The 15876-nt window shown below is 41.2% G+C and overlaps 1 protein-coding gene across 29 annotated transcripts in view; it reads right to left on the reverse strand.

Annotated features, from left to right (window-relative positions):
• The window catches only part of celf2 (cugbp, Elav-like family member 2), a 985143-nt gene that overhangs the window by 81569 nt on the left and 887698 nt on the right, over positions 1-15876 (reverse strand). For all 29 annotated transcript variants that reach the window (XM_072562980.1, XM_072562977.1, XM_072562973.1 and 26 more), the window contains one exon: positions 5824-5872. In XM_072562980.1, coding sequence (XP_072419081.1) covers positions 5824-5872 — 49 coding nt within the window. The remainder of the gene's footprint in view (positions 1-5823; positions 5873-15876) is intronic.

Here is a 15876-nt window from a genome sequence, read left to right on the forward strand (position 1 = left end):
ACCCACTGATCCCTTTATCCCTACATCTAACTTTCATTTATGTCACACTTTGTGAACAACAAGATGATTCAAGTTCACAGAATTGAGGAACAAATAAACCTCACACGGAGTGGAAAAGATGAATTGTGAATTTGGTTGGAGGAGCATCAATCAAATTGACCGAAGAGTGCTTTGTGGAAAACTGTTTTGTGATATTGGGCGAGCTGCTCCAATTATTCTGTTAATTCAAGGGCTGAATAAAGGTCAGCAATGCTGGGAACTCTCAGCAACAGAGAGATATTTAATTGTCATACAGCATGGTTCCAAGTTCTGAAGTTAACTTTCCACTTTTTCCCTGCATTTGAGGGCTACCTTTCGGCTATCACCAATTGCCAACATACATTTTCGGATTGGAATACTTTCAAGTATTTTCCCACTTATTTTAGATCAAAATCTGCTTCTGTTTTCAAAATTCCAAGTGTTCATTTAGGAAGCATTACATTCATGGAAAAGTCAATTATTTTCATGCTTCTTATTTGTTGATCGCATCAATCTTTCTGAATGTAATTAATGCACACAAAACCATCATAGCACAAGCTCAAAATAAAGTCTATTTAGTTAATGATAATCAAGGTGAATGGGGAAAGAGTTGAACTGAGAAGTAGAGAAGGTAAGGTTTCAGGTTTCTACGTAAAATGAAAGATATTGCTGCACCCTTCAATCTATAAATGAGCTAAATCCTTTCTGTCCAAGGGATCTGACAGTAAGAGCCCATTCCCTCATGTGAAGGCTAGCTTTAAAGTTATTCAAAACATAGTGCCACAGGCTTCAAAATTATACTTGTGTACAGTAATAATGTTGCATTTATGTAGTGCCCTCAAGATTGAAACATCTCAAAGGACTTCTTACACTCCATGCAATGAATTACTATTTGAAAAGAATCCTAGGCAAATGACTAACATCAGAGCATCACAAAATTATATTCTTGGGACATATACATTACCTTAAATGCAAGGTGCAGTGCTAAGTGTAACAATTTATCCAACAGACATGGGGACAATCAACAGGATTAGAAGTTTCCATTAGAAGGTAAACGGTTCATGAAGAATTGATTTTGGTCCCGTATTTCACTATGTTGAAGCAACAAAGTTACTGCTTCCAACTTTCAATTATTATTGGTTAGGATCTTCGTCTGTGCCTCCTTTAGTCCTCCCTTTCTCCTAGATACCTCAGGTTTTCAATTTCAAAACTGCTGCCAAGTCATATGCAGGGTTCCAGCCTGATATTTCACCTCCTTATTTTATCATTTTGATAAATATATATGACCCAATATCATCACTTTAGTTATGCCGTCCAGTTTAACTTTAGTGGAGATTGAGCTGGTGACCCTCCTGTTTCTATGTAGCTCAGTCTCATACCAGGCGGTGCATTTGCCAGTTGAGTCAAGACAATGAGCCAGGCCAACCATAATGTTTTTGGCAAAGGTTTAAACTTCTCCATCAGCTGTGCTGTCTCTGCATTGTTTGTAATTGGTGGAAATATGAGAATGCTATCCACCTCTTCCACTGTTTCCATTCCCCAAAACCCTTTGATACAAAGGCTGGTCTGACTCCAACAAGTAATCAGTCATTGTAAAAACAGCTCCGAAAGTGTCTCATTTAATTAACCAGCTTCCTGCTTGTTAATGTCAGCATATGGCATTTAATTACAGTTTGAAAATTCATAAGCATACTCATTATGAATTTTTATGACAACTTAATTTATAATTACTATTACTCAAAACTGTTTTTTTTTGGGGTGTCATTTGTTTTAGAAACGGCATTATTATTTATCAAACATCTCAAAATGTATTGTTTTGAAGGCCACAATGTTCGTTCTGAAACCGGTTCAAGATAAATGAGAACATCCCTTATCACAAAAGTCAAGATTATGCTATCACACAGTTCCACTTGCAATCTTGAGGCTCAGTGACAGACAACTTCTGAACACGATCGTCAACCATGAAATGAAAGATTCATCAGTTCTGTACAAAGAGGACTGGGTCAAGCCAACATAATTATATTCCAGAAGAATCAATTAGACTCCATGAAAACCCTATAGTCTTTCCTCATATCACATGGTGTCATCTTTGTAGGTGTTTCATATGCATCGGGTCAAAAGCTCAGTCTTCTGAAGGAAATCTCTTTGGTGACAAATTTCGTACCGTCACTTAAGACATGAAACTTGACCAAATGCACAGGGTCCTGTTAAGAGTGATTGAAGTTTTTGCACTCATCGCTGTACACCTTTCGGAGTGAGCTTGGCCATTGATGCCATATTAGGATTGGTTTTATGCTCTGGGTCCATATGGCGAACGTTTGGGATGTGACCGATCATGCTTGCCCCAACTAGAGCCTACAATAGCTAGCCAGATGCCTTAAAAGTGCTAGAAGGCCAAATGTGGATACAGGTAAGTCATGTGCATCCACAAGCTCAATGTTAGGGCCAAGGATGGGTGCCATCTTAGACATTTTATGAATTGTACTACAGCTTGGCTAATTAATGAGGCACAATGATAACATCGAGAGCTGTACAAGAAGATGTGGTGCTTCCACCTGCATTTCTGCATCAAGAGGACACCTTAACACATGAGGAAATAAATGTTTGGACCTTTTTGGGAACAAGACAAGGGCATTAGACTGCAGGAAGCTCTCTGAGCTTCATATATCAGCTCTTTTGTATCCTTCAATAACTAGTTTCTTTAAAGATGCAGATAATTGTCCTGAATCCATTTGTACCATATGCTCAGGGGGCCTTCTCTCAAATCTATTTTAAACTGGTATTCCCAAAATGAGAAAGCAGAATGTGTGGTTAGTTTGTACCAACTCATCCCATGTTTCCAGTATATAGAGATCACATTTCATTTATGGACTGCCCTTGTGCCAAGCCTGAATCCTGCCTCTGAATTATTGACTGTAGAGTACAGCATTACAGATAACCTCAGCACCTCATCTAGGCTAAAGGAAAAACAAATTGTGCAAGGGTATTGTTCTTGATCAAAACACAATATCCATAAGACCATAAGAAATAGAAACAGGAGTTAGCCCCTCAGCCTCTCAAGCCTGCTTGACCATTCAATACGAGACAGGCAGGAGGCTGGAAGAACAGTGTCATGGGGAAAAACATCAGTCTTGGAGTCAAAATCAGGGTTCAATGATAGAATTTATTGTACAAGGAAATACCAGAACTCTAGGGAGAGCAAGACACCAACAGCACAGTGGTCAGCTGCGAGTCTTCTCTTGACCCGGAGCACATGTCAAGGTATTTTTATACATTTTGTGATACAATAGGTCAGTGATGAGATTATTGCCTTTGTAACATGGTTTATTTCTGGCAATCACTGCAGAATCGTTGATAGTTTCGATACAGTCTTTGTCAGTTCCAGCACAGCCTTTGTTAATTTCTGCATGGTCATTGTCAGTTTCAGTGCAGACATTGTCAGTTTTAATGTCTCCACGGAAATCCATTGCTATAATAATGGGCGGTAATTGCTCTTCTTAAGAAGGATGATTGCTGCAGCCCTGGCTATTAGCACTTTACATTGAGTCTGTATCAAGCTGTTAGCATTTCTACAAGAGGTATTGGCTGGACCCAGGCGCTTCGGTGGGCAGTATACACTACTCATGTGTATTCTTTCCCCCACCTGCCTTAAACTAATCAACTAGATTGTGAGGGCATTGTGCTGGTATTCTGGTGGCCCCAGGCAGTGTCTGTATCTGCTCTGATGTTTCTCTTCATATTGTAATTCTGCAGCCATCGTGTGTGTCATATTGGCCAACTAATGGCTCAGCGGCCATCTTGTGTGTCCGTGTGCCTAGCATCACCTTGTCTCGCGGCAATTCCCTCTTCAACAGGAAGCCAGGCAGCATCAGGAGGTGGAGAAGTTGACATTTCTGGTGTAACCCTTCTTCAGTATTGCGTGTTTTTCCAGCCTCGTGCCTGTCTACTTTGGATTTCAGCATCTGCAGTTTCTTTTGTCTCTGATCATTCAATAGGATTGTGGCTGATCTGACATTCCCCAAATCCACCGTCCTGCCTTTTCTCCGTAGCCTGTGATTCTCTGACTGATAAAGTACCTATCTCAACCTTAAATATACCCAGGAACTCTGCCTCCACAGCTCTTTGTGGCAAGGAGTTCCAAAAACTCTCAACCCTCAGGAGGTAAAAGTAACCTTCCCCATCTCAGTCTGAAATTGCCATCCCTTTATTCTGAGACTATGCCTTCTGGTCCTAGACTCTCCCACGAGGGGGAGCATCCTCTCAGAACTTACCCTCTATTGTCCCTTAAGAATCGGAAATGTTTCAATGAGACCTCATGTTGATTTGTGACATATGCATGCAGGTATCAAGTGTGTTTGTCTGCATCCCCTGCACTACCAAAAGCCCACAATCACTCATTAGTGATGAGCATAGGAAGAGGAGGAGTCTGTTTTGTCCTTTGAGCCTATTCCATTATTAAGTGACATCACGAGTGATCTGTGTCTGAAGTAATCCCATATCTCTTAACCCCTCTAAGGAAAAGTGCATCAATCTCACTTTTAAAATTAACAAGCGACCTAGCATCAACCTCCATTTGCAAAAACGAATACCAAACCTCTACTTCCTTTTGAGTTTAGAGGTATTTCCTAAGTTCATTTCTAAGATTTCTGATTAAAGATCACTGGATTCTAAACATCAACTCTGTTTTTCTTTCCACTGATGCTGCCAGACCTGAGCCTTTTCAGCATTTTCTATTTGTCATCCCTGTGGGGACTGCTTCTAATTTTTAAGACTATGACTTATTGCCCCATGACTCTTGAACCAGCAGAAACAAACAGTCTTACTTCTTTACCAGCTCCCTTACTAGCATGAACATTTCAATCACAGCTTAATTTCCTAAATTTCAGGGAATATAATCTTAACTAGTGAAGTACTTTTTTTTGCCAAAACCAAAGATAGAGAGCACTCGAGTAGAAACAGCGTAGTATTACTTGCATTCAGACCAACAGGGAATACAGCAGCATCAAACTGAGGGTTACAGAGTATTTATGTACATGCACAAAAAGTGAGAAATAGGGTTAGAGAGATGCAGGCACAAATAGCCATATATTTACAATAACTACCTGGTTTTTAAAAGTAAAGCAGAACTGAGAATTAAATATTCTTGGATATAAGGTGTTATGGAAAGATAGGAAAGGATAGAAAGGAAAAGGGGTGGCAACATTTAACATACAAGATTCTGAAAGGGGCTGGACAAGGTGAACACCAAGACGTTGTTTCTCTGGCTGGGGGATCTGAAACACAGGGCCACGGATGTGGGAGAGGGAGCTTATCATTTAGGGCTGAGGTGAGGTGACATTCCTTCACTCAAAAAGATTGTAAACCTGTGGAATTCTCTACCCCAGGGGGTTATGAATGCTCCATGGTTTAATACGACTAAGACAGAGATCTACAGATTTGTGAACTCTCATGAGAGTCAAATGATATTGAAAATTGGTGGGCAGGTGGGGCAGGTTCGAGTGACTGCTATAGCTTATTCCTGCAGGGGGAGCTCTTGTTATGCAGGGGTTGTGTCCCTACCTTGTAGCCAGGAGATCCAGGTTCAAGTCCCACTTGCTCCAGAGGTGTGCAAAAACATCTCTGAACAGGTTTATTGGTAAATATCTAGAATGTCCTTCCTCCTATTTCTTCTATATTAATGTAAAACCCATGGAACAGCATTTCCCTACAATCAGTATCCTCAGGAGGAAAAGGGACAACAAAACATGAAAAAAAAATCCAAGAACATCACCCCCCCCCATTAATCACGGCAAATACTTCACTTACCATTTGTTTTTTCACTATCAGCGGGTTTCATCTGAATAGGGTGATGCATCTGAAACGAAAGAGAAAACCTCAAATCATTCTCTGAAATGCCAAAAGAAAAATAACTGTTCCAAACAGACTCAATTTTGAATATTCCCTGCTGAAGGCTGCTGCAGAATTCTCTCTCCATTACTTAAAATCACAATACCATGAAATGCCAGTGGTATAAGTAAAAATGAATACCTTTTTTATTTTACATGCAATTCCCCATCATCATAAAGTACTTATGTGCACATATCCTCACTTATCTGCAAGGATTTGTGCGGGATTACTCCCAGGCAGCAGCTTCGCCCCTGGTTTGTTTCATTCATCGGTTGCCTCCAATCTCAAAGACACGTTACCTTGAGCAATAGTGTGAAAACAGGAATCAGAAACTCACTTTGAGTCTTTCCTGGTTTTAAATCCATTGACTTCAACTCCCAGTGCACAACATATTCAATTGGATTTCTCTGTCCTTACTGATTTCTCAGTAGCCTTGTTAACGCTATATTTGCCATTTCTGTCAAACTTTGCTCCTCTGACTTGGCCTTTCTATTCATTCCCTTTCCATGCACCCAGACCATTGGCATCACATCTTCAATTACCTGTGGAAATTAAAGAGTGAGTGTGTGCATGTGTGTCTGTGTGCGTGTACATGTGCATAGGTTTAGGTGTGTAGGTGTGTCTCGGTCTAGGTGTGTGTGTGTGTGTGCGTGCGCGCGCACTGGGGGGTATGTGTCCAGTCTTCAAAACAACATTTCAGAGCTTGGTGGGTGGCAAATTTAAAATCGAGCTCACTTTCTCTTGTACTGTCACTGGCCAGCTCAAGCATTCTCTGCTCTTGATTGACGATTTCAAGCACCTGAATTTATGTATGTTTTCAGCTCTATTGTTAATACAATGGATTCTGCTGTGCCCAGGATCTCTGAATCAGAACAAGATTACACTCATAAAGAATATTAAACACAAGTACTGCCCTTTTTCTTTTGCAAAACATAACACTTCTATTAGATTCAATACTGACCTATAACTATTTGCAGCTCATACCCATTTCCATCACTGCAAGAAATAATGGGCAATAAATCTGAGCAGAAAACTGTTTGAACCCTCAACCTCTATAAATTATGGCTTAAAAAAACAACAGAAAATCAATATTACAGCACAGACAGTAGACACTAGCCACTTTGTCACAAGCGAATAAAGTTAATGGCAGGCAGTCCACATTGGAGTCAAAGATAGAAAGTAAAGCGTTATTAAAAAGACATTAATATTTGATAGTGATCAGCCATGCACTGTCCAGACTTGCAAACTGCTTCATCTTTAAAAAAGCATGGAAGGCACTTTCTCTTAAAACAACTAATCTCCCTCAGGAGCACATTCTTTTGTTGCTTCTTTGGTCTTGCAAAGGCAACTCTAGCTGCATGGCAATAGAAAAGCACATTAAAAACTGGAGAAGGAAGGCGTACCATGGCTTCCCCAGTGAAAAAAAAAATTGTGTTGAATGATTCAGTTTGTGATAGACAATGGACAATTCTTCAGCGTCACTGGTGCTGATTAAACCACTTGACCTGCAGTTGCGGAGGTCTGAAGTAACATCAAACTAATTCCCCTATAATTCTGTTTTTAACCTGTCTTCACTGCACCTTCCTGTGAACCACTTGAATGTGCCATTCTACACTGATGGTGCCATAATAGCTTTTAAATGTTGTTTTCAAAGTGATTTCATGGATGATTTTTTTTAATTGTCACAATTTTAATTGGTTTAGAGGGGGTCTGTTAAAACAGATGAATGTTGTGCAAATGCTTGAAATGTTTTTCCGCTAATATTGTTTTAATAAGTAACTGCTGGGCTGTCTTTTTCAAGAAGATTGTACAGTGTGTAACACTAATTTAATTATCGTGGTGTTTTAGACACATAAATGTATTACTCCATGGCACCTTGGCAAATGAAGACACATTCAGGAGGAGAGAACTGGAAGAAGGGATTCATAATCCAAATGAGTGGAAAGATTTTGCATCTGGCCTTGACAATAGCATCAGAAATAGGTTCAGAAATAGGACATTTGACCCTTCAAATTTGGTCCACTTTCAAGATATGGCTGACCATTTCCTTTTGTTTTAATTCCTTCGTTAGATGTAGACATCACTGGCCAGGCCAATATTTTATTGTGCATCCCTGATTGCCCAGGGGGCAGTTAAATGTCAACACACAGGCCAGACCAGGTAAGGATGGCAGTTTACAGTACTTCCCTAAAAGACATGAGTGAACCAAATGGGTTTTTTTTCCCTGACAATCAACAATGGTCATCATTCGACTCCTAATTCCAGACACTTATTGAATTCCAATTCCACCATCTGCTGTGGTGGGATTTGAACCCAGGTCCCCAGAACATTACCAGGCTCTCGGGATGAACAGTCCAGAACTAATACCACCAGGCCATCACCTGTCCCAATTGTGGATTGGTTAGCTTGATGGGCTAGACAGCTGGTTTACAATATAGAGTGATATGAACTATGTAGGTTCAAATCTTACATCAGGTGAAGCTACACAAAGGTTCTACCTTCTCGATCTCACCTGAGGCATAACGGCCCTTATTTCACCTCCCTGCACCCCCCCTACCCCACTGAATGGGTCTCACACTCCTGTCAAGACGGGTACATTTTTGTTTGGGTCAGAAACTTTATCAAAACCTCTCTGTTTTGTCCCAGTGCTAATGCCAATATTGTCTTCCATTTACACAACTTTTTTAACAAAGCAGAAAGTGCAGTCAAAGAGGAAGTGCTTTCTGAAAGACATTGAAGATGGGAATTATTAAACAAGATAAAGCACTTTGCGTGACCACACGATGTCTCAAAATGCCATATGTAATACTGTATAGTTAGTCTCTGTTGCAATGTAGGAAACATTGTAAACATCAAGGCCCTGCAAGCAACAATGGGATAATGGCCAGATAATCTTTTTTTGAGAGACATTGATTAAGGGTTGAATATTGACGAAGAGACCTGAGACAATTCCACTGCTCCTCTGTGAAATAATACCACGGCATTTTTATAGACACCTAAGCAGGCCTTGGGACAGCGCGGTGGCTCAGTGGTTAGCATAGAATCGTAGAGATGTACAGCACGGAAACAGACCCTTCGGTCCAACTCATCCATGCCAACCAGATATCCCAACCCAACCTAGTCCTACCTGCCAGCACCCAGCACATACCCCTCCAAACCCTTCCTATTCATATACCCACCCAGATGCCTTTTAAACATTGCATTTGTACCAGCCTCCACCACTTCCTTTGGCAGCTCATTCCATACACATTCCAACCCTCTGTGTAAAGAAAGTTGCCTCTTAGGTCTCTTTTATATCTTTCCCCACTCACCCTAAACCTATGCCCTCTAGTTCTGGACTCCCCCACTCCAGGGAAGAGACTTTGTCTATTTATCCTATCCATGCCCCTCATGATTTTTAAACTACTATAAGGTCACCCCTCAGCCTCAGATGCTCCAGGGAAAACAACCCCAGTCTGTTCAGCCTCTCCCTATAGCTCAAATCCTCCAACCCTTGCAACATCCTTGGAAATCTTTTCTCAACCCTTTCAAGTTTCACAATATCTTTCCAATAGGAAGACGACCAGAACTGCATTCAATAGTTCAAAAGTGGCCTAACCAATGTCCAGTACAGCGCACTGTTGCCTTATAGTGCCAGGGACCCAGCTTTGATCCCACCCTCGGGCAACTATCTGCATAGAGTTGGCACGTTATCCCACCATTTGCGTGAGTTTCCTCCGAGTGCTCCAGTTTCCTCCTGCAGTCAAATGATGCGCAAGTTAGATGGGATTGGCCAAGCTAAATTGTCCTGTAGTGTGCAGGCTAAGCGGGTTAGTCATGGGAAATACAGGGATAAAGTGGGTCTGGGTGGGATGCTCTTCAGAGGGTCAGCGTGGACTCAATGGGCTGAATTAACATTTTGTCCAAAAGACTCCACTTCAGAGTGTGTGCACACCCTCAGTGATATACCAGACGTCAGCCTTGATTTGTGTGCTCCATCATTGGAAGGGGATGAAACCTGGAACCTATTACTGAGTGACTGTGAAGGACAGGTGATACAGGATAGAGTTCAGGCAGTCCAGTTCTACAGGAATACTATATTCTTTTGAGGAAAGTTCTTCACACGTAATTGTAAATCTTCCTTCTCTGTATTGTCAGATTTTGGGATTCATTGCATAACATATGCTTGAAATTTTTTTTTGGTAGAATCTATTTCTTCCCGTAAAAACACAGGGAAAAAAAAAACATTTCCTGAAAAACAGGGCAGGAAAAAATATTTGGTTGCGCAAACCTTTGTAAATTGTCAATTGAGGCCAAGCCTGAGAATTGGAAACAAGGGGGAAAACCTTTCATGTTTCTCCTTTTAACTGAGCTCTCTGCAATTCTAAATAAAATCACGCTGCAATTTCATTGCTCAACACAGGCCAGTAAATAACCTACATTTGATTCAATAAATCATCTTGGCTGTAGCCTTTAACAGTTATACAGAGTCCCTCTTGTACATCTCATTTGCAGCACCCTGTGGTGACCTCTTGAGACAAAAATTCGTGATTGTCCATTTTAATGAGGCTGATGTCCATAAAACATTTAACATTTGACAAACAAATGTCTAACAGGAGTGCGAGCTGAATAAGAAAGTGAAACACACAAAGGAAACTCATTCCCCACTTTTATTGAGAAGGAATGCATTAGAAATTAAGACTGGTCTGCAATATGTATTTTTGACTCAATTACAAATTATGATTTGGTGGAAACATTCAAAGATGAGCAGAGTACTTATTGAACAGGAATAGAAGTTCACATCATTTATAATTTCTCTAGTTCCTGTTTTCTCTCTCTCCTCTTTTTGTCCATCCCTAAAGTTACAGCTTTCTCTTTCACCAGTTTTTTTCCTCTTCCCTCTCAATATTTACGTTGCCTTTCACTCCTGTCTTTTTCTTCTTTTCAGGCTTTATTTTGTTGCTCCTTGTATTTCCAACAGTGCGACTGTGGATTGTCAGTTCTGTCTTTACGAAAGAAACGAACTTTGTAGTGAATGAAACCTTTGAAGAGCAGGTGTGCATGCTGGAATGGATAGAGATAGAGGAAGCTGATGTGCTGAAAATTTTGTCAAACATTAAGATTGACAAGTCGCCAGGCCCGGACCAGATTTGTCCTCGGCTGCTTTGGGAAACGAGAAATGCGATTGCTTCGCCACTTGCGAAGATCTTTGCATCCTCGCTCTCCACTGGAGTCGTATCTGAGGACTGGAGAGAGGCAAATGTAATTCCTCTCTTCAAGAAAGGAAATAGGGAAACCCCCAGCAATTACAGACCAGTCAGTCTCACGTCTGTCATCTGCAAGGTGTTAGAAAGGATTCTGAGGGATAGGATTTATGACCATCTGGAAGAGCATGGCTTGATTAAATGCAAGCCACATGCCTCACAAACCTTATCGAGTTCTTTGAGGATGTGACTAGAAAAGTTGATGAGGGTCGAGCTGTGGATGTGGTGTACATGGACTTCAGCAAGGCATTTGACAAGGTTCTCCATGGTAGGCTCATTCAGAAGGTCAAGAGGAATGGTATACAGGGGAACTTAGTTGTCTGGATACAGAATTGGCTGGCCAACAGAAGACAACGAGTGGTAGCAGAAGGAAAATATTCAGCCTGGAAGTCTGTGGTGAGTGGTGTTCCACAGGGATCTGTCCTTCGCCCTCTACTGTTTGTAATTTTTATTAATGACTTGGATGAGGGAATTGAAGGATGGGTCAGCAAGTTTGCAGACGACACAAAGGTTGGAGGTGTTGCTGACAGTATAGAGGGCTGTTGTAGGCTGCAGCGGGACATTGATAGGATGCAGAGATGGGCTGAGAGGTGGCAGATGGAGTTCAACCTGGATAAATGTGAGGTGATGCATTTTGGAAGGTCGAATATGAAAGCTGAGTATAGGATTAAGGATAGGATTCTTGGCAGTGTGGAGGAACAGAGGGATCTTGGTGTGCAGGTACATAGATCCCTTAAAATGGCCACCCAAGTGGACAGGGTTGTTAAGAAAGCATATGGTGTTTTGGCTTTCATTAACAGGGGGATGGAGTTTAAGAGTCGTGAGATCTTGTTGCAGCTCTATAAAACTTTGGTTAGACCGCACTTGGAATAGTGCGTCCAGTTCTGGTCGCCCTATTATAGGAAAGATGAGGATGCTTTGGAGAGGGTTTAGAGGAGGTTTACCAGGATGCTGCCTGGACTGGAGGGCTTATCTTATGAAGAGAGGTTGACTGAGCTCGGACATTTTTCATTGGAGGAGAGGGGACCTAATTGAGGTATACAAGATAATGAGAGGCATAGATAGAGTTGATAGCCAGAGACTATTTCCCAGGGCAGAAATGGCTAACACGAGGGGTCATAGTTTTAAGCTGGTTGGAGGAAAGTATAGAGGGGATGTCAGAGGCGGGTTCATTACACAGAGAGTTGAGAGAGCATGGAATGCATTGCCAGCAGCAGTTGTGGAAGCAAGGTCACTGGGGACATTTAAGAGACTGCTGGATATGCATATGGTCACAGAAATGTGAGGGTGCATACATGAGGATCAGTGGTCGGCACAACATCGTGGGCTGAAGGGCCTGTTCTGTGCTGTACTGTTCTATGTTCTATGTTCTAAGACTTAGGCTGGAACAACTGTAAATGCAAATGCATGATTTCACCAGAAAGAGATGTTTGGTCGAGACTGAGGTCATAGGACCCTCAGCCCAACTGGTTCATGCTGCCCAGTTTTCACAATTAAAACTGGTCCCATTTGCCTGCGTTTGGCCCATATCCCTCCACACCTATCCAGTCTGAGGGGCGATACAAGGTTTGTAGAGAGGTCAGCATTGGCTGAGGTGCAGAGCCAGAAACTGCAGCATTGGAACTCAGAGCAAAATGCTGAAAGCGTTTGGATAGTCAACCCACTCCACGGAGGTGAGTGGTCATTTACTGCAATTAAGAGCTACGATCAAGGCCATTAGCTGTTGTCAATGGAGCTTTCCTGGCACCACACAACTCCCCTGCTGAGTTCATAGCCTGACAGTAGGAGGCAGTCTTGAGCAGATCAGAAAGCAACTGATCTTGGTTAAATCACATTGGGTAGAGAGGATAAATGTGTTTGTTATATTTCAATTAGGATATAGAGTCACCGGAGACAGCACAAAAAAGATTCAGAAGGATAAAAATGACTGATTTATACTTGTCAAGAAGCAATGAGCAGGCTGTGTCTTTTTCCCTCTTGCAGAGAAGGTTACACATTGACTTAAAGAGTGTTTTGAAATATTGAAATGTTTTAATGGAGTGGATACAGCTGAGTATTTCTACTTGCAAGGAAAAGCATAATTAAAGGACATCAGGACATGATTGTCTTGATTTCTTGTTGACTAAGATTGACCGATTTCTAGATACTAAAGACTTTGGAAATACTGTTGAGGTGGAAGGTCAGACAAGGTATTCTTCGTGGTGAAGCAGGATCAATGGGCCGAATGCTTATTCCTACTCCCACAGCAATCACAGAAGACATTTCTTTAACAAGTGAATGGTGAAAATGGTCTGAATTTTTATAACAATGGAGGTGGTCTCAACCTTAGCAAAAATGTGGCCAGAGCCCCAGTTCCGAGATTCCAGCTGAATCTGCAAACTACCATTTTTACCGTAGGAAGGGCAAGGGAACAGGACAGAATAGGGATTGTCCAGACTATAGATTTGTACAGCTGTGTTTCACAAAGTCAACCATGTGTATGAAACACAGTTGCATTCAAACAGATCCAATTTACATTAATGGAAAGACAAAACCTTAACTTGCGAGCTTTACATTTTTTAAGAGAAGATGTGACCCTACTGGAGTTCTGTGGAGAGAGAGGACACCTTATCGGATAAGATCCCAGGACACCATTGTGAGAGGGTGGATATCCTTTGGAGGAGATCAAGTGCCCTTTGAAATTGTTAAAGGAAGACATGAATTATTGAAATAAATGGATACATTAATTGTAACTGTCACATTGTCAAAATATTTAAATAATTAGATTTTAATTTTTGAAAAAGTATCAGTTTAATTTGAAAAAGGTGCCTTCTATTTCACAACTTCTGTTGAATAATCCTGGGTTGTAGGTTGTAAGATCTATCATGTCACAAAACTATTATCACAGTGGGGTGTCTGTCAGTTTCAAGTGTAAAGTCTTTGATTATTGGCTGTGATTACGAATGTTGGTTTATATAATCAATTAAGTTGTTGAAGGAATTTCAATGTACTGGATGTTTTCTTTTGTATTAATAAATGTAACATAAGTGTTTTAACATCATAATGTCATAAGTAGACATTTAGAATTTTATTTAATTCCACTTCATCATAGATCTAGAAGTCTACCCGTGATGGATACATGTGAATTATTATGAAAGATATAAGGGCAAAGGGTAATGAATGGGAATGCATAGGTTGGCATGAGATGATATATTAGTATGGTATAAGCAAATACAGGTGGTAGGGAGGCAATTGTTTGGGATAAGGATTTTGATGGGTCATCAGGTAGTATGAGTTGGCATGGATTGAGTACGGTGAGGATAGGGGATGCCGTGGCTACTCAGCTGTATTTTGTTTTCTTGTTTTAATAATATAGCTGGGACAACATGCTCACACTCCTGCTCTCCTCCTCCACTCCCACACCCCCTCTCCCCCACAATATAAGCCTTCCAAACAGCCTGCCAGGCTTGCCAGCATTTCCCTTTGCTCCCTCTGAACCCTTTCTGGGGTTAACGGAACTGACTCCAGCTAACACCACCACAGCCCACACTGGAACTAAAGTTAAACCTTCTCGGACACTTTCTCTTCAGGCATGTTTTGCGGAATGTTCCCCATCCCACAGCGCTTCCCATTGGGGAGCAGAAATTTAGCCCTACGTATGACTTGCTAACACAAGGAATAATTGAGCGAATTTGTGTGGACACCCTTAAGATGCAGCTAGAAATTTGGGAGAATGTGAGGGTTTATGCTGATTATTAAATGTGAGAGGATGAGAGGAAGCATGGACTGGTTGGGCTGACTGGCCTGTTTCTATGCTGTATATAATATGTCATTCTATATTGGGTTGAATGAAGTAGGGCAGGAGGAAGCTGGTGAAGAGAAAAATCACTAGAACATTCTGTAGCCGAATGACCCATTTCTGGGCTATAAATTTCATGCGGTTGATCCAAGTGGCTTTACCTGAGTAACAAACACAAATCCAAATACAAATTGTGTGCCTGTCCAGGTTTACATTCGAGAACGACTATTTGGTCAAGGTTGTTGGGGCTTCATGAATCTTTCAGAAGAGAGTAAAAGAATTTGTGATTCTTCAGGCTTTTCCAAATGAGGCAGGTTATCTGAGCAGAATAAATACTGAACTTAACAGAAATACAATACTTGCCAGTCTGTAAACTTTACCGAAGAGAAAGCACAAATAATCGATAAGATGATAAGGAAGATTTACAGGCACAATGTCCTTAGTGGAAGCTTTCAGTAGCTTTAATTCATGTTCCAATGAAGTACGAATCAGTTAATATATATTGAATTTCTGTTATTTTTTTCGAGATGCCCATCCTCATTGATATCCATCAAATTTGATTGATGTGTGAAAGCAAACCAAAGACAATAGCTCGGTAAAAGAGCAGGTGCTCCCAACGCTGAAGAAAGTCAGTGCAATTTAAAGATACCCTCTGAAAGCCCAAATAGATTGTGTTCCTGTTAAGAGTTGATGAGATTGTGATGAGTGTTCCTTGCTCCTCTCCTCACTTCTTTATGGTGGCTTAACCAAAGACAGTTCCTCAGGTCATCCTCTCAAATAGACCTGTGTATGTTCACAGGCGAGTCTGACTTCAACATCGCCTTTGTCTGAAGCCACACAATCTCATTTTCCAACTAGACTCATTAGAACCTAACCAGTTGCAGGGGCCTCTGTTGACTGTCAGGACTAAGGAGGCTATTATAAAGGTGCAATATAGCAATGCACACATCC

The sequence above is a fragment of the Chiloscyllium punctatum genome, chromosome 44 (genome assembly GCF_047496795.1).
Source record: "Chiloscyllium punctatum isolate Juve2018m chromosome 44, sChiPun1.3, whole genome shotgun sequence".
In the NCBI taxonomy this organism is placed as follows: domain Eukaryota; kingdom Metazoa; phylum Chordata; class Chondrichthyes; order Orectolobiformes; family Hemiscylliidae; genus Chiloscyllium; species Chiloscyllium punctatum.